Source organism: Halictus rubicundus, chromosome 6, assembly GCF_050948215.1.
Source record: "Halictus rubicundus isolate RS-2024b chromosome 6, iyHalRubi1_principal, whole genome shotgun sequence".
In the NCBI taxonomy this organism is placed as follows: Eukaryota; Metazoa; Arthropoda; class Insecta; order Hymenoptera; family Halictidae; genus Halictus; species Halictus rubicundus.
In genome coordinates this window covers 1,632,497-1,650,480 of record NC_135154.1, presented here as the reverse complement: position 1 = coordinate 1,650,480, position 17,984 = coordinate 1,632,497, and the positions used below count along the sequence as shown (strand labels likewise).

At 37.3% G+C, this 17,984-nt stretch overlaps 2 protein-coding genes and 2 long non-coding RNA genes across 6 annotated transcripts in view; 2 read left to right on the top strand and 2 right to left on the bottom strand.

Annotated features, from left to right (window-relative positions):
• Positions 1–10,359, top strand: part of LOC143355031 (obscurin-like protein 1) — a 59,306-nt gene extending 48,947 nt beyond the window's left edge. For all 3 annotated transcript variants that reach the window (XM_076789479.1, XM_076789476.1, XM_076789477.1), the window contains 3 exons: positions 3,651–3,795; positions 3,868–4,028; positions 9,932–10,359. In XM_076789479.1, coding sequence (XP_076645594.1) covers positions 3,651–3,795; positions 3,868–4,028; positions 9,932–10,278 — 653 coding nt within the window. In that variant the 3' untranslated portion in view covers positions 10,279–10,359. The remainder of the gene's footprint in view (positions 1–3,650; positions 3,796–3,867; positions 4,029–9,931) is intronic.
• Positions 2,852–3,548, top strand: LOC143355038 (uncharacterized). Its single transcript, XR_013082434.1, has 2 exons — positions 2,852–3,177; positions 3,450–3,548. It is a non-coding gene; the product is annotated as an uncharacterized LOC143355038 (long non-coding RNA).
• LOC143355039 (uncharacterized) lies at positions 7,169–9,291 on the bottom strand. Its single transcript, XR_013082435.1, has 2 exons — positions 9,213–9,291; positions 7,169–7,579 (listed from the first exon to the last, which is right to left on the bottom strand). It is a non-coding gene; the product is annotated as an uncharacterized LOC143355039 (long non-coding RNA).
• A 4-nt stretch (positions 10,360–10,363) lies between the features above and the next one.
• Vlet (COMM domain containing 10 protein valette) lies at positions 10,364–11,516 on the bottom strand. The gene is made up of 3 exons (XM_076789488.1): positions 11,291–11,516; positions 10,747–11,110; positions 10,364–10,665 (listed from the first exon to the last, which is right to left on the bottom strand). The coding sequence occupies exons 1-3, from the start codon at positions 11,317–11,319 to the stop codon at positions 10,465–10,467; spliced, it is 594 nt and encodes a 197-aa protein (XP_076645603.1). The 5' UTR covers positions 11,320–11,516; the 3' UTR covers positions 10,364–10,464.
• Between the last annotated feature and the right edge of the window lie 6,468 nt (positions 11,517–17,984).

Genomic DNA, 17,984 nt, shown 5'->3' with positions numbered 1-17,984 from the left:
TACATATTTAGCATAACCGTAGTTTTAGGCACGCGAAACGTATCGCGCGTGTACCTTTTGGCGGCCGATTTCGCTGCGTTTCTTGTCATTCTTCGTATTATTTATTGTAGAAAGTTGCCGTCGGTGGCAAAAGTATTCAAAACCACGCTTTGAAAAAACGCTCCCAACCAAACTGACGTTGATCTATCTGCGCGATGCCGTTTTGCGTAACCTCGGCGAACCACGTGTAACGTGAACGTCCACTTTGAAGTTTTCTTTTTTAATTATTTCGTCCGTTTAGGCGAAATAGTAATTACAGTGTTTACTCGATATATGTCCAAAACACGGGTCTATCCAAGGACATATATCGGCCAGGAGATACTATTCTTTAATTCACGCCGAATGTAGAAAAGGGCAGCGAAGCTTTAGAAGCCCCGCGTGCAGTATACCCCGCAGCAGAAGGGATAGTTCTCGGACTTTTATCGGCTAGGCATTTGGGACATATATAGAGTAAACACTGTATTTCGTCCGTATTTTAGGCGAATCGACAGCTTCGAGCTGTCGGAAAAGAATGCCGAATATATTTGAAAGAAATATTCCAGTCCCTCGTATGACTAATCAAATTTAAAAATTCATTTCGAAACTGTGCATTTTCTATACAATTTATTTTTATAATGCATTCTCGGACGAAAGAAGCAATGCAAATAAAACCCTTCCGTTTCGCAAGATGTAAACCAGACGTAAACGTAAATATTTTTTATTATAATAGTTTTGAGTTCATAACTCAAACTGATGTATGATAAGTGAAGTAGGTTATTACTGGACTGCGGGTTGCATGCATTTATGAGAAAAATAAGTTGTTGTAATTTAAAGTGGTGCGAAGATTAAAAGAATTTTAAAATATATCATTTACATCTTATCAAAACTATTAACCCTTGGCACTCGAATGGCGACTGTAAAGCGCCACTAAAAATTGTTGTATCATTATTCAAAATATTTTTTACATTATTTAATTTCTTTTTATTTAATAAATTACTAAACATTTCAGTATTGTACGAGTAAATTGCACCATTTTCGTATGTATAGCATGAAAAAATATATAGAGAAGTTTGGGAGTTAAAATGGCTTCGAGTGCAAAGGGTTAAAGGAACAAGCAAGCTTCTATTTACTGGCCGCTGTTTCTTAGAATTGATGCACACCATTTTTATTTTGCATAAAAAATTTGCAGTCTAGTTATTAACCAGACTCCAGTTAGTAGAATCCGGGTTTTTTTCAAAGCAACGGTGTCTGACATACACAGAATTTTAGCAAACGGCGAAGCAATTTTCTTCGCGACTCGGACACAGAAGCGGAAAATACGTAATACGTAAGATTCGGCGCGCATTAGTTAGTAATTATTTAAAAAGAAAAAGACTATACTTGAAACTTTAATGTTAAGATTTAAGAATATTTATTTGCTAAGTCCTCGAGGAGACCCTTGCGTGCTAATGAAACTTAGAACCCGTTAGAGAATTGTCAAAAGGGCAGAAAAGTCGACTGGACGAATCTAGCGGCGAATACAGAAACACTGCGAAAGTTTGCATCGCGTTTAATCGTAGAGTGATAAGACCACGACAAAACAGGATTTTAAGATACTACCATATATTTCTTATTATGCTCACTCTATATCCAGCAACGTGCTAAATTAAATGTTAAGTAGACAATTTTTACCGTTAAGCTTCCCTGTTTATGAAAATGTTCACCGTCGCGACGCGTTGTTTCGATCAACGCAACACCCTGGTTGCTCGATAACACGTGACTCGCAAATTCAATTATAGCATCCGAAGCGTATCACTGCACTTCTATAAGGCACAAAGTGGTACTCGCGACTTTCATGGCGAGAAACATTCGGAGGCGGAACGAAGGGCCCGGCTCACGGGACCCCGCAATGCGTGCAACAAATCAAACATTAGAACGCCTCTCTAACTATTATCCTCGTGTGCCATTGAATTACTGTTAAGTTCCCAAAGTGAGCAAATTCGAGAATCCGCCATCCAAACTGGATCGTGCGTTTTCTTGTGCGTTTAAACGTCGGTTTCCGGCATTGTAAAAGATTACTTTTGAATAAATGGTAATACGAAAACTTCACTGCGCTTTGTGTCATTATCATTCTCTTTTCAATACTAATTGTGTTTGCACCCCTACATTTGTGATAATGGTTCAATGCAGATAATATATCGTTCTCGCCAGTTGATCCAGAAGCGGATACTATTCACCTCTAACATGCAAATTATTTCTATGAGCTATACAAACTTCCCCCGGTGTAAAATCGAAAGTGAAAGCACACTTTCGATGATATCATTTAATAGAATGTGTACTGTTACGTGTTTGCTGAACGAGTCACTTAAATGGATTTACTCGATATATGTCCCAAGTATCTAGCCGATAAAAGTCCCAGAACTGTCCCCACTGCCGCGGGGTATCGTGAAGAGACATGAAGCTCGAGAGACCTCGGTCACCGAGTAATACGGGTCAGGTATATCGATGTGAGACCAGAAGACCACTACTAATCCAATAACAAAACTCCTTTATTTCTCATTATTTTTTAAGGTACTTTCACCAGCATATTCGTGGTATTTTTCTAATGAAAATTATACCAAATATGATATAATTCCGTTGATATTCACTTGTGTAATGAGCGATGAAAGTTACTTTCCATTACAATTATATTAACAGAAAATTAGTGTAAATATGATCCAAATGGTAAAAAAATAATAAATAATAAAAAATTCAAGTTTTGATTTAAAGACCTGAGCTCACGCCAGTCTTTCATCATTTCCAAACGCTTCGACAGTCCGCGTCTCTTTCTTTCTCATAGGCTGTCCTTCTTTGCGTCCGAAACTTCCGTCGTTCATTACACAAGTAATTATCATCGGAATCATATCACATTTGGTATCATTTTCACTAGAAAAATGCCACGAATATGTTGGTGAAAGTCCTATAAAAAAATAATGAAAAGTAAAGAAGTTTTGTTATTGGATTAGTAGTGGTCTCACATCGATACACCCCATCCGTATTATGTTTACACTCCTCGGCGACCGATGTCACTCAAGCTTTGCTGTTCTTCCCTACGTTCAGCAGTGTATCAGAAAATAGTATGTTCCAGCCGATATACGTATTTATGTCCCTGGCCAGACGCGTGTTTTGGACATATATCGAGTATACACTGTATTGGATAAGTCAGACTCATCTTGTATTTTTTAGTAAATTGTATGGTGCCTATTTTGTTTGAAGATTTTTGACCACCTTCTGCATAGATTCAATATTTTCTCACATTTTTAAAGATTAATAACATGACATTTCAAACAGAAGTCACTCGATATTGAGGCATGCATTAAACCATGATATACTTTTCATCTTCAGCTATGATAGCGGGATATTTCTAAAAATTGCTAGGAATTGTAAGTAATCCACTGTTCCTATATGTACAGGGAGTCACACGAAACTGCTTGCGCACAATTTGAGCACCGAACGCACGCCTTGATCTATGTTCCTTTCTAAGGATTTGCACCGAAGAAGACTTTGGTACTTTCGGAATGCTTTGATACTTTCAGTAATTATGTAAAAAAAAAAATAAAAGTAGCTAAAAGAAAACGAAAGATTGATTACAAAACGGGATTGATGATTTTTAGAACCCGTGACTATGGCAGTATGGGCGGTGCCCCATCAAATGGTCACGCTAGCGTGCAAAGTGGAAACTGTGTTACCGGAAGTACAATGCCAGTGGAACCATGCATTGAAGATTCATATTTATCAAAATATGAGCGGAAGCAGAAGGTACCTTCTATCTTTTTATCTCGGGGATTTTTAAATTTTTGAATTTTTTTAAGCGTTTCTTTGGATTTTTAGGTATAATATTCAAATGAACTATGGTACAGGACTATGCATGTTAGAATTTAAACCCGATCATTCGGATTTGGGACTATGGACGTGCAAATTCACGGTAACTGACGAATTTGGCGACGAAGAATTGGGCAGCGCATCTGTTGTTCTGTTAAATAGCTTAGGTGGTATGTGTTACTGTTTCTTGATATTTAATATTGCTTATAATTTTAGGTGGATCAAATATAAACCGGAACTTTTATTTAATTTATTGAAGCATCATAAAAATATGAATCTTGAAATTTATTTTTCTACGTAGTCTCCTGACTTGGAAACACATTTTTCCCAGCGGATAGGAATTTTTTTATGCCGCTATCGTAAAATGAAGGTGGTTGTAACACGAGCCATTTGCGCAAGAACGCTTTGAAAATAGCATCGTCGTCAAATGTCCGTCCTCCAAGTGCTTTTTTGAGTGGCCCATAATCGCAGGGCGATGAGTCCAAATTGTAGGGAGGGTGTTCCAGTGTAGGCCAGATCAAATCCTTAACACTTCGTTGTGGTAGTGTAGCTGTATGAGGCCGGGCGTTGTCGGAAAGCAGGATAACGTCTCGAATTGGAAATACGCGTCTTTTCTGACAATATGCAAGTGTCAGCAATGATCGTTTTAGCACTGCTGTAGCTTATTCCGACATCAGAAGCAATTTCAGTAACTGTTATTCGACGGTCATCCTCGAGAAGGCAGCTAGCAGTGCGAATTGTCTCCCGTCTCACGCTGGTCCTCGAACGACATTAGTGGTTTTCATTTTCAACAGTATCGTGTCCTTCTAACAATTGTTTATGTCACGCGTACAGCTAAGCCTTTTTAAGGGTGTTGTTACCGAGTGTTGTGCCTTAAGCCTTCTCAAACTTTTGGACGGTTTTACGCCTTCTTTCGTGAGAAATTTGATAATAACCAGTTGCGCAACGGACGTGGGTGCCGCTTACTCTAACATCGTGCTACTGACTGAAACTGCGGTAGGATGTGGCATCTACGCACAAAATCCCATACATACATACCAACCAGCACCTCTACAAAGTCGCGTTCCTCTCCGTTCGTCTCACGGCTCGGTTACATTTACACAAGTAACCCCTTTAATCGGACACATTAACTTTTTTCCCATTAACCCTTTCGCACCGAGCGCCGCATATATGCGGCATCCACTCGACAACCTGTGGGTACGGGCGCCGCAAATATGCGTCATCCACTCAACGACCTGTGGGTACGGGCGCCGCATATGTGCAGCATCGAAATGACGAGTATACAAATGCCATCTACAGTCGATGGCAACATTTTCGTTACCGGCAGAACCTCTTTGTTGAAACCATATCCAAACCTATTATGCAATAAACTACAAACATCAAGACGATCGTTTACTGTTTTATACCAAATATTTTATCGAATCCACTCGACAGTAAATATACTTGTTACATTAGAGCAATGATTGTTTTATTCAGCACAGTTATTATTTAAGACTTAGAACAACATATATACAGAAACCACACATATGCACTGTGCATATTTCCGGAGCGAGTTTCCGTTCAGTGACGGTACTTCGGCGGATGGAGCTGCCGTAGCGAAAGGGTTAATCACACATTTCATTTCTTTTCCAATCTTATAATTTTCGTAAGGACATTTTAAAAGTATTTGTACTGTATTTTAGAAATATTGTAAGCAAAAATGTGCATGTTGTACAGCATGGATTGAGGTAGAAGGTTCGAAATCACAGGAGTAGTGATTTCTGAGGACACAGAAATAATTTTATAGTAGAAGACTCCACCAGCGGGCGTCCGATTTATTTCAACTGTACTCTCGCTTTGGAGAAATGGTAGCAGCTCGGACTCTCTCATATTCTCATGTACACTTAGTTCCACAAGAGCGTGTCGGTAATATTTTCTGAAAAAAAGCAATATAATGCACTACAATGCATTTACTTAGTATGTTGTCCAGTGGCCATCATTATCGATTGCACCATTATATCTGGCACCGTTTAGGTATACTTTCTGCGATATTTTTCACCATTGTTTCGGGTAGAGACCTCCATATTTGGCGAATGTGACGTGTCAGTTGTTTCAGCTTGAGCACTCGCTTTTCCCTGAGCTTGACCTTTATTGCTGCCCACACGTTTTCGATGGAATTGTGTCCTAATGCCATTTTTACATTTTGGATGGATACAAAAAACACCGCTTCGAAGTGACTAGCGTACGCTGCACTCATTGTTATTTTTATCACCTTCAACGCAGATAACATCCCAAACTACTGGTTTAACCTCAAAGCATTGAAGCCAAGTGTTCAAACAATTAAAGTAACCGAATGTTAAACAAATACGTCATCCAGTGACAAAATCAGGAACGACACGCTCTTGTTGAACTGACTGTACGTTCGGCGGCCGGCTTTCTTAGCCATCCTCTCCGAAAGGTCCAGACGAACCGGAAGCTACCCGTTCTTTTTCTATCGGCGGGCGGCTTGCTTTCCTAACCATCCTCTCCCATGTATCCCGAGAGGCGTCCAAGAATAACCCCTGTTCTCTCCTAGGCTGCTCCCAGGTATTCTTCCATCGCGTGGACGGCCGTGGTATTGCCTCGTTCTCTCCCACAGATGCAGCGTAAACGCACGCTCCGCTGTAATCCACCGATATTTATATCAACTCGTTGCTAACCCTATCAACAATGCGTTACTAAGAGCCTAGAACAGAGCTGGGCAACCTCTTCACCGCCGTCGCTACGCAAATCCCACCATTAGTTTGCCGGTCCTCCCACTCTTCAGCATCACTCCTAGCTTTATTTTATCTCCAGAGCCGAGGAACTGGGTCCCGCGGGCCACACGATACATACTTCTTTCATAGGATACCAGTCAAATGGTGGGAGATGCTGGTAGGCACTGAGAACAGGGGCAAGAAACAGTGTGTGGCCCAGTGTTGCCAGATAAGGGGAGGAAGCATTCATTGAGGGGTAAAAGTTACTCTCTTTCTGCCAGTACCAGAGTATGCACGACAGACGCGAAACGCTTTACATGACCGGGCCGCGACGAAAGCGTGGGTAATAGGGCGGTAGAAGGGGAAATTAAAGTGGGGGAACAAGTCTTGATCTGGCGACTCTGCGACATTGCAACTAGTGATAAGACAGATACCGTATCGATATTATCGATACCATACTATAAGTTTCAAGGTCATCGGTATTTTTTTAAATAGCACTATGTATTTTTAATCTTATTACGTGGTGGCTAATGCTGAGACGAATTCAACGATCTAGGATCTTGAAATAATCTTGAAAAATGACGGAGGATAGACAATTTTTTCATAAAGTATTATTTACTGACGAGACTTCATTTTCAAACCATAGAAAAATGAATTTACGAAATATGCGTTATTGGAGCAATAATAATCCGCTCTAGTTACGAGAAATTGATAAGCAACGGCCATGGACCATCAACGTACGGTGCGGATTAGTAAACAATAAAATAATAGAACCATTCTTTCTGCCCAGTACATTAAACGCAGGCAGATATGTCACATTTCAGCACGATGGCTATCCAGCTTACGCTTCACGTGCTGTGAAAGAGTTCTTAAATAATAAATTCTCAAATTGTTGGATCGGACGTGGAGGAGTTCTGTGGCCAGCTCGCTCACCAGATCTTACTCCCCTTGATTACTTTTTGTGGGGTAAATACAAAATGATGTTTATAGAGAACCAGCCACAACGGCTGAAATCATGCGAGAAAAAATTATTCACTCCTGTGCAACTATCTCACCTGAAACAATCCAAATGCAATTGAAAATCTTATCAAACGTTTTCATGCATGCACAACTGCTGAAGGTCGCCACTTGGAACAGATAATAAAATAAAAATCGCATTTAACCCTTTGCACTCTGAACCATTCTGGACGTTGTCTATCAGCTACTCAGCGCTACTTTGTGGCAGAAACGTGCATTTACAGACCCTCGTAATATTTAGTATAGTTTTGGAACCAAGTAACGTATTATAATGATGTTGGACTTATATGAATTGGTTGACATCGAGAAATGTATATTTGCAAAAAAATCAGTATTTTATTTTTTATAATTTTGTACAGTATAATAAACCTTAAAATACTCCCCAATATGCATTGCAGGCTGATTTGTGCACGTTTGACAATAATAAGTCGTTTGACACCTGCCACCAGGTGTTTTCCTGTCAGAACAAACAATGCAATCCCGTTTTCTTTGTCTCACATCGGGAATATGTAGTTTATTATCTAATCTATTGTCTGCAGAAGATGTGGATGGCCGCGTTCTCGATTCACGAAAATCACCTCTCAACTGGTCAATGAATGCCTTGACAAACTTGTGGTGCGTCATTGGCGTTTGATTATTTGTTTCTTTTGAGATGCGGTAAATAATGTAGGAGTTAATGACACACATTTCCAACCCCCAAAAAAGTAACTTCCTGCACCATTTCAGCGACTTACGGAGAAAACAATACGTCGAAGCGTATTGATCCGCACGATCCATTTCAGGCTTATTGACTGTCACAACAGTCATTTCCTCCTGTTTTAGACTTGTTTATTTATATTTATAAAACCCTCTATACAGTGCGAGGTATGCTCGCATACCGAGCTTTCTTCTACAAATTCTCCTCATCGCTCTTTTCAAGAGAAGTGCTCGGACCGTCGTGAGCACGCTTCTCACGTTCTCTTCTGACACAAAACCCGCTGACATTTTTTTTATATATCTTAGTAATTTTACTATATTTTGATTTGATTTCTTGTGCCATTTCAAGAGAAAACTTCAGGGAAACATGCATGTCTCAAAAAGTTGCACTGAAATAACTTAATTCTCCGTACTCACTATTAAACTTTAATGTCCCATGAGAGGGGACATCCGAGTGATATGCTAGAATTACGATGTCCCATGAGAGGGGACAGCGGAGTGCAAAAGGTTAAATTTGATGTCATTTTATTTTAATTTTTGCACTCAAGATCATCTCAAGTTCATAGTATTAGCCATCACATAATGAGATTAAGAAAACATAGTGCTATTTAAAAAAAATACCGACGACCTTAAACTGACGTAAAAAAAAACGTTAAACACAAAATCTGTTGATATCATCGTATTATCCCCTTTGAACGGTTTCATTTCACTTTTGAAACTTTCGTTTATCTTTTATACCAACAAAGAAAATCAAGTATTCTGTTTTTTATGACTCACCCTGTATATCAAAGTTTAGGATACTTGTATCAATTTTCGATACCGATACTTCTTGAATTGACACCAATCCAATACGGTACCGATATCAAAACAAAAGTATCGATACTTATTTGATACCTACCGGAATATCTATATCTGTTTGACACTTACCCAAATAGTCGATCTCTTTGCCGCCGATTCCAAAGCATCGGCCGACCCTTAATATTGATACTTCTGCTTTGATATCGATATCGTATTGGAGTAGTATGAATTCAAGAAGTATTAATATCAACAATTGATACCAAGTATCCCAAACTTTGTTACGTATTGGTACTCTCTGCTGAGTACTTTGGTATCGGATTGGATAGAGTATCACTGAAATTATTGGTATCAGTCCCATCACTAGGTGCGACCTATAGGGCCGCCCCTAGAAGGTTCTCGACCCCACGGTCTTGGCGAAGCTTCGCGAGACTACGGCCGCGCTGCCTCGACTCAATTCTTCTTCATCGAGTAGTGTGGAAGCGCCCTGGTGTTACCTCGTTCTTCGTCGCGTTACAGTATGAATGTTTATGTTTATCCTAAGCCATTTCATATTCAGCAGATTCAATGAATGAATTCATAATAATTTAAACATTTTTGTCCAGCGATTTCTAAAATAATTTATAAATAGTTTTAAAATGTCGTTACAACAATCATATGAAAGATACACGTAAACGTATAGTATGTGTATACATACATGTATATACAAACAAATACATGTATAAAATGTATTTATTTTAGGAAACATACTCAACATTTATTAAGTAATTAGATTAAAAGAAAATTAATTAGCGTGAACCATATGCAATTTAATGCTACTATATTTATACCTTATATATTTTTTATTTTAGATGAAATGTTGGGATGGATAGTAGGCACCTTAACTGCTGTGATTTTGTTTCTGATGATTACTGTAGTTGTGTTAGTAGTTTGTAAGGCGCGCCTATTTGTCCGGAAATCAACACACATCTTGGAAACCAAACCGCCATCGGAAAAGAAACATATTTCGCGACTGAATGGGGAACGATATTCTGTAAATCCAACAAAAACTCCTACTATACGAATTAATGATAATGATTCAGATACTCAAAATGTATCAAGTATCGATAGCATTATACCTAACAGAAGTCCTCATTTATGCGAAAAAGTTGGTAAACATAGAAGTTCGTCTAAAGTATATGAAAATATTCATATGTAGATGATGAACTTTCAGTATTACAAAGAATAAGAATTATTTTGTTATGTAATTAAAATTTTAACAAAATATACCTACAAACAAAGTAATTATAAAAATAAAATGTATTTGTAATTACTAGAAAAAATTGGAAAATATATTTTCTATAGTACATGTGTTTTTACAAAAGTTAAAACTAATATTTACAAATTATTTCAGAACATCTAATTGTGACTGTATTTTCTCTAAATTTTGATATAGATCAATTAATTCTTTTTTATCAAATTCTACTGTCAATTTAGATTGCTGTTCTCCTGTCAAGTTTAATTGTAGTAATGTTATTGGACGCACGTCCTTTTTGATAGCAGACGATGCAGCTTGTATGTTCAAAGACCAATCAATATCTTTCACCTGTAATAAAATGATATATTTTATTACTTCAGATATAAGAACATTTTTATTAAAGCGCAAGCTTTGTGTTATGTAACACACCTGAACAGGAAAAATTGATTGCTGTCTAAAATTATCTATTATTCCTTTACCATACGCTATCCAAGCATTCAGAAATATTTGAATCTTTTCGTCGTCAGTTTTAAAAATACCCTTTAAAATGATTTCCATAGACTGTGGTTTTATAATGTTACATGCAGCTTGTTTATAAATTGTTGTTATTGCTTCCAAAAGAATGATTAAATCATCTTTATTTAAATCCAACGACACCAACAACTTTTCTTCTTCCTCATCACTGAAAATTTTTGTAGCTGTGCCAGAATGAAGAGTTTGACAGATACGATTTATAAGTAACCTAAATTTACTGTTATCTATTTGAGTTACTATGTTCAAGCCTTGCTCGAGCCTAAAATGAAAAACACCAATATTTCATATTAATATATGTTATTTAATATATTAATTTATTATATATAACGTTTTCAAAATATCTACTTTAAACAATATTTAGAAACAAATGTACACTAATTAGTATCATTTACTTCAAAAGAATTGCGAAATTACAAAAATTCTATGATTCAAATACTACCGCGGAGTCATCGTAATCCAAGTTGCCATGTTATTCAACGTTTATAGGTTAAACAAAAATGTTCATATAAAACGTTAATAGAGTCACTGAATACAACCACAGCCAACCACAGCTGACCACAGCCGACTCTAGTACTAGCCGTGCTGAAAGTAAAAATGGCAACACCGCGAGTGATAGATACAGATAGATATCAGAGAGGAGCTCCTCTCTGTATATCACTGTATATGCAGAGAGGATAGGAGCAGATAGGAGCAGGGGGAGAAAACTCTTATGTATAACCTTGGACCGCTTAGTTCACTTGCGAGGGAATGAGCTTAGATGGCACCACGTTCACAGCCATCACATGATTAAACGTGATTGGACGTGACTGATGTTCCAATCTTTGCTGCTATTGGACGCTACTATTCCTGCCAAAACCACTGTTGCATGGCATGAATGATCGTGTGACTCGTTGCGGACTGTGATCAGATAGGAGAGTGCTCACGCCCGGAATTTTAGTGTCCCCGATATAATGCTGCCCCCTAGTCTAATTTTTAGCCTGGGCCAGAACCTGCATCATCTTACCTGCATCATTAGCAGCGGGTTCCAAATAGGCCTGCAGCCAAGCTCGCATATGCGAGCCGAGCTCGGGTCGAGTCGAGCCGGGACTCGCTTTTCGAGTCGAGTCGAGTACTCGCACGATGCGAGCTGCTCGCACCGATGCGAGCTACTCGCAACGATGCGAACTACTCGCACCGATGCGAGCTACCCGCACCGATGCGAGCTACCCGCACCGATGCGAGCTATCCGCACCGATGCGAGCTGCTCGCAACGAAGCGAACGGCTCGAAATAAAATCAGGCGTAAAATGACATGATGCGAGTTACAGCGGGAAGATCAGCACATCGATATTATCAAGCATTTTAGTATATTGACAATGCTAAATGTTTGCGATGTTTTATTATATATTTTGATAGTGAAATGTTGATTCAGAATTTGTATAACCCTTATTGAAAATAATTATGCAATAACAACTATTTCCTAGATTTATGTAAATAACTAGATGTGAAGAACGGTATTTTATATATTCCTTTATATTATACTCCGGTTCAGTGTACAGTCGTAAAAATGTATTGTCGCAAAATTGTTTATAATGTTGAAAATTAACGTTAAACTTCGTTAAATAGTTTTTGAAAGGAATGGATATATAAATATTGTATAATATTGATATATATTTGTACGCATTCGTGCCAATATGTGCCAGTCTACAACCTTTCACACAAGTTGGAAGTTCCAACAGCCTGTCATTCGGTACTGTGCACGTATAGGTGATAAGATTTAAAAGGGCATAGCCGATTAAGATGGTCAAAACAATTGGAACCGCAAAAAGATTCCATTTCAAACAGTATTGATTTCTTGATTTTCTGGAAATGACAGAAGTGGATTTCAAAATTCTTTTCACGGAATCTTACCAATTTTCACAAGCAATTTCATATCTGGCGGAAATCGTGGACGAACACAATAATATAAATATTCATTGCCTAATCAATGTTACTTCAATATTTTTAGAACTGTCGTGATCCCGGAAGGAGAAAGTCTTTCGTTCTTAGTTGATTTCTTTATTTTGTACAATTAGTGTCACGATGCGTTCGGTTCGAAGTGCGAATGAATTCTGAGCTGGTGATGCAAGGAAAAATGGGGAGAAGGATGACTTTAGGGTAGGAGAATTATGGGGGAGGAAAAGTGAAAGTCGGAAACAAGTCAAGGGATGGTCGCTGGAGAGGATGTCTGGTTTTCGTCTATTTCAAGGATGGCTAAAGTCTTGTTGCGATTTGGTTCTAAGAAGAGAAAGTAGAGAAGGAAAGGGTGGGGAAGAGTGAGAGGACGGAGAGGACGGTTGACTTTTCTATGGGCGACGAAAACTCAGTTCCGGAAGGTGATTTATTGGGTTCGGGGCCCTTATGGTTAAAACGGCGTAGGCTAGGGTAGGTATGATCGTAGGAGTGTGAGAGTATCTGACACCTCCCTCCTGTAGATTAATTTACGGATATCAAAACGTGAATTAATTAGATTCTATCGCTGCGGTCGACATTATAAACGTGGTACGGTAAAAATTAGTAATACGGAATGACAATAATATCTAGCAATAATTTTACATTAATGATATTGGTTTACATAATGATAGTATTAGTAAGTAGTTCGCATGTGAAAGATTATGAATGTGTAGATATTAATGCGTGGAAAAGTTTATATGTGCTAAATAGGTAAATGATCTAATCTAAATATTGTTAGTAGGTCGAAAATTATAATTAATCTTAATTACGTATACTAGCAAAAGAGAACGGAAAGCAAATTTTTTTTTTTTATTAACGAGTTTGTAAATTAGGGATGCGGATGATATAACGCAAGGATAATAAAATTAACGCAATGATGTCAATATTAAACTATAAATACGGATCGCGATATGATGTAATCTTATCTATAATATATATATATATTTTTATTATTATTAATGAATCGCAATGGGATTAATCCATATTTACGGAAGGGGTACGGGATGATGATCTTCTTAGTCCATGTGGTAAGGTCGGCTGGATCGAGGGATCAACTTGGCGGTAACCATCAAAATTATGGGTTGAGCGAGGGTCAAATTCCCTCTCTTCTGACTTGGCCCTGTATTCTTCTTCCAGAATTTGTGACAACTGTGTCCTCGTCACAGGTGCAGTGTTGATGTTCGTGTTGATTACTTTGAAGCAGCAGGTATCCTTTATTGATTTTGATTCCTTAGCGAAACACAGGTGTCTCATTGTAGGCCGCAGTAATCCACAGTAGCGTAAAAGGTTGATTATAAGTATCAATCCGACAATGGATATTGTGACACTTAGTAGAACCGTGTGCCATTGGTTATGGTAGATGGTTGTCGGTTTTTTTAGTTGTTCTTGTAGGAGAGTATCCAGTTGAGTAACTTTGTGATTTAGATATTTAAATTCTTCTGTTCTCGTATTTGTGATTTTGATTGGTGTCAAACGTACTGGCGTAATTATGGAATTCCCGTGTGTTTTGGGACAGCAATCATCTTCAACGATGTTGTGCGGTGTTGAATTATGACTACGATTTGTAGTGACTTTTTCTGACGGTTCCAAAACTATTGTTTTTGTATAACCCTTGCATTGGGGTTGAAGTCGAATAATTCCGGCGGATGTTAGTTCGACGTCTTCAATATGTGTCGGAGAGCATGTCAGAGTTAATTGTAAAGGATGCACGGCGGTAAAGATCCATTCGTTGTTTTGGATGTAGTGCCACATCTCGAAATCAGGTTCGGTTGTATGAATCTGACACGATGATGGTATTCTCTTGACAGTGGAGGTGAGTAGCGTTGACTCGCATGTTGGTTGTCCAGATGTTCGAGTCACGTGTTTGATGGAACAAATGCGTTCACCGGTATCGACTGATAAACATGCTTCGAGATTTTGAAGCAATGTGTAATACACCTTATTTGTACTCAGTAAGATGTAGGAAGAACTCGGTTGGATATATGAGTAGGTATTTGAAGGGTTGAGAGGAGCAGGGAACGGTAACATTTCGTAGAGCTCGTAATGTGTTTCCTCGATTAATGGAATTTTAATATTGAATATTAATATATTATTGATACAGACAATGTTTAATTGATGCAATTTTTCGTACTTGTATATGTTGGAATATGTTAATGCAATAGGCCATTTCAATCCTTCTCTGAGAGTAATATTGTTCAATTCATGGAGTAGGTTTTGAGGGGTGATTATCTGTGGGTGTAATATGTTATGAATTCCTAATGTGATAGAATAGATAATCGTGTTGTAGTAGTCATCTAGTTCCGAAGATATTTGTGATAGAGAAAATATTTGTTCGAGAATGAGATGTCGTTTAAAAATATCGTTAAGGTAATTAGTGGTTAAATTAGAAAAGTTATTGAATAGTTTGATGTTTTCATTAAGTTTATCCTCATCAGCACGGAGGTTTTGAATAGATGAGTTGAAATTTTGGATGGTGTTGCTAATAATTGAGATTTGTTGTTTCATTAATAACTGGACATTTCTGTTTTCAAAGGTAGTTGAGTCTATTGTTTTCTTATAAAATTCGACGTCCTCGATACTAGGAGTGCCGAATAGCCAACGTAGAATATAAGCAGTGCTGTCAAATAATCCTCTTTTTGTTATCGTTTTACCTTTAATTGATTCGTTGTTTATCATGTACTTTAAAGTTTCAATTTTATCCTTAATTACTGAGATACGCGATTGTATAGTTTGAAGAGATTGGTGACAAAAGTACTCATTATCATTATGAAGTATTTGTGTGGGTTTATTTGCACACATATTTAAAGATTTCGTATAAAATCTAAAAAGTTGGTCGTATCGTCGTTCTGCGATTGTAAGATTGATATGAGTCAATAAAGTATATTGCGAGTTTGATAGTTTTATGCTGCCTACATGGTTGTAATATAATCCTACGTTATTATTTATTTTAAAAATTTCATAATAGGGTTTAATTGTGCGAGGATAGGTGGGAGTTAGTGAGAGGAGTATTAGCAATGGTAGCGTGAATCGAGAATAATAGTTCCTAATCATCCTCATTGCCTGAAACAAAAGGTTTCAGTAAATTAGTATGGTATGTGATTAGTTTCCTATTCTTTAGAATTTGAACTGTATTATTAGGATTAACCTTTGTTATTTTGTAGGGGCCTTTATAATTAGGCGTAAGTTTTTTGTTTAATCCAGGGGTATTTTGTTTATTTAAAATATATACTAAATCATCGATGTTGTATTTGTGTAAAATGATTCTGTTATCATAATAAGTTTTTGATTTTGTTTTGGACTGTATTAAGTTATCTCTTGCTATTTTTTGTGTATGATTTAATTTTTGTTTCAAATTAACTACGTAATCGTCGTAAGAATAGTTGAGTGTAGGTTCCTGAGTTATATTACTCGGTAAATATGGTTTGTTTCCGAAGAGTATTTCGTATGGAGAAAATCCGGTTGATTTATGTACATGCGTATTGTATGCTAGCATTGCAAAACTTATGTATTCGTCCCAATCGGTTTGTTTGTCATTAATGTAATGTTTTAAGTAATCTTTTAAAGTTAAATGCGATCTCTCTAGAGCGCCATTAGTCTGAGGGTGATAAGGGGAAGATACTATGTGTTTGGTGCTGAATAGTTTAGTTAGATCTTTTATTAAACGTGACATAAAATCAGTTCCTTGGTCGGTGAGTATAGATCTAGGAATTCCGAATAAGGTTATAAATTTCGACAATTCTCTGGCAACGGTTTCAGATTCATGATTCGGAATAGGAATAGCATATGAGAATTTTGTTAAGTCGTCTTGCATAGTGAGTATAAAACGATTGTTGTTTAAGGTTTGCGGTAAAGGTCCGACAATATCGATTGCAAGTTTCTCAAAGGGTTTATTGGACGTAGACGTGATTTCCATTGGAGCCTTAGAGGGTCGGAAATTGGTTTTATTTATTTGGCAAGAGGGGCATTTCTTTATATAATTTTTTATGTCTTTCTTCATTGAGTCCCACTTATAAAATTCCTTGATTCTTCTATATGTTCTAAGGAAACCTGAATGACCAGCCAACTTGGAATCATGATTTTCTTGTAAGATTTGTATGATTTCGTCTTTTGTTTTAGGAGTGACGCGTTCAGTATCTAAGATAATAGGTGTAATATTCGTATCCTTGAAAATATAATATATAATTTCACCGAACATGCTTTTTTTAATATTTTTATTATTAATTGTAACATCGTGGATATAAAGATTTCCGGAATAATTGTTTTCTTGCAAATGTTTATTCAAAGTTTGTAGTGAGTAAAATATTTCTTTATATTCTAATTTATCGAAGTGAAATGCTTTACAAATACAGATATATGTGGTTTGCGTGTCGTTAACGAGTTTTATACATGAGTACAGGTCATCGGGTTCTTTGCTTTTGGACATGTCGTATTTGTTTCGTAACGCTTCTGAAAATAAATTGCTCTCGTCTAAATCTTTCGAATAAAATAAGACATTTGGGAAATAATTAAATTTGTCACAGGGAATAGATTTGATTTTTGGGATGTCCAGATTTTTATAATGATATTGTATAAAACTGTCGAAAGGTTGGCTATTTTGAATGACATTTATTAATGGAGCGCGGGATAGCGCGTCCGCATTCGAATTGAGTTTTCCTGGTTTATACGTAATTTCATAATCGTAGTCTTCTAATTTCAGTCGCCAACGTAGTAGTCGACTTCCCGGGTCTTTGCAATTGAATAGCCAGGTAAGCGGTTTATGGTCTGTTACGATACAGAACCGTCGGCCATACAGGTAGGGCCTAAAATGCCTAACACTCCAAACAATAGAAAGTAACTCCTTCTCTGTTGTACTGTAATTCTGTTCACTCTTATTTAGGGTACGAGAAGCGTATGCAATTGGTAAATCTTTTCCGATAGGACCTTGGCTTAGTACAGAACCGATTGCATAGTTAGAGGCATCGGTGGTAAGAATAAATTCTTGATTAAAATCGGGATATTGGAGAATTGGTTGTGTTGTTAATATTTGCTTAAAATTGTCGAAAGATTTCGTTTGTTCGGAGGTCCATTCGAAAAATGTATCCTTTTTTAATAAAATCGTTAATGGTTTAGCGATAGCAGCAAAATTATGTATGAATTTTCGATAGTAGCCGACAAGGCCTAGGA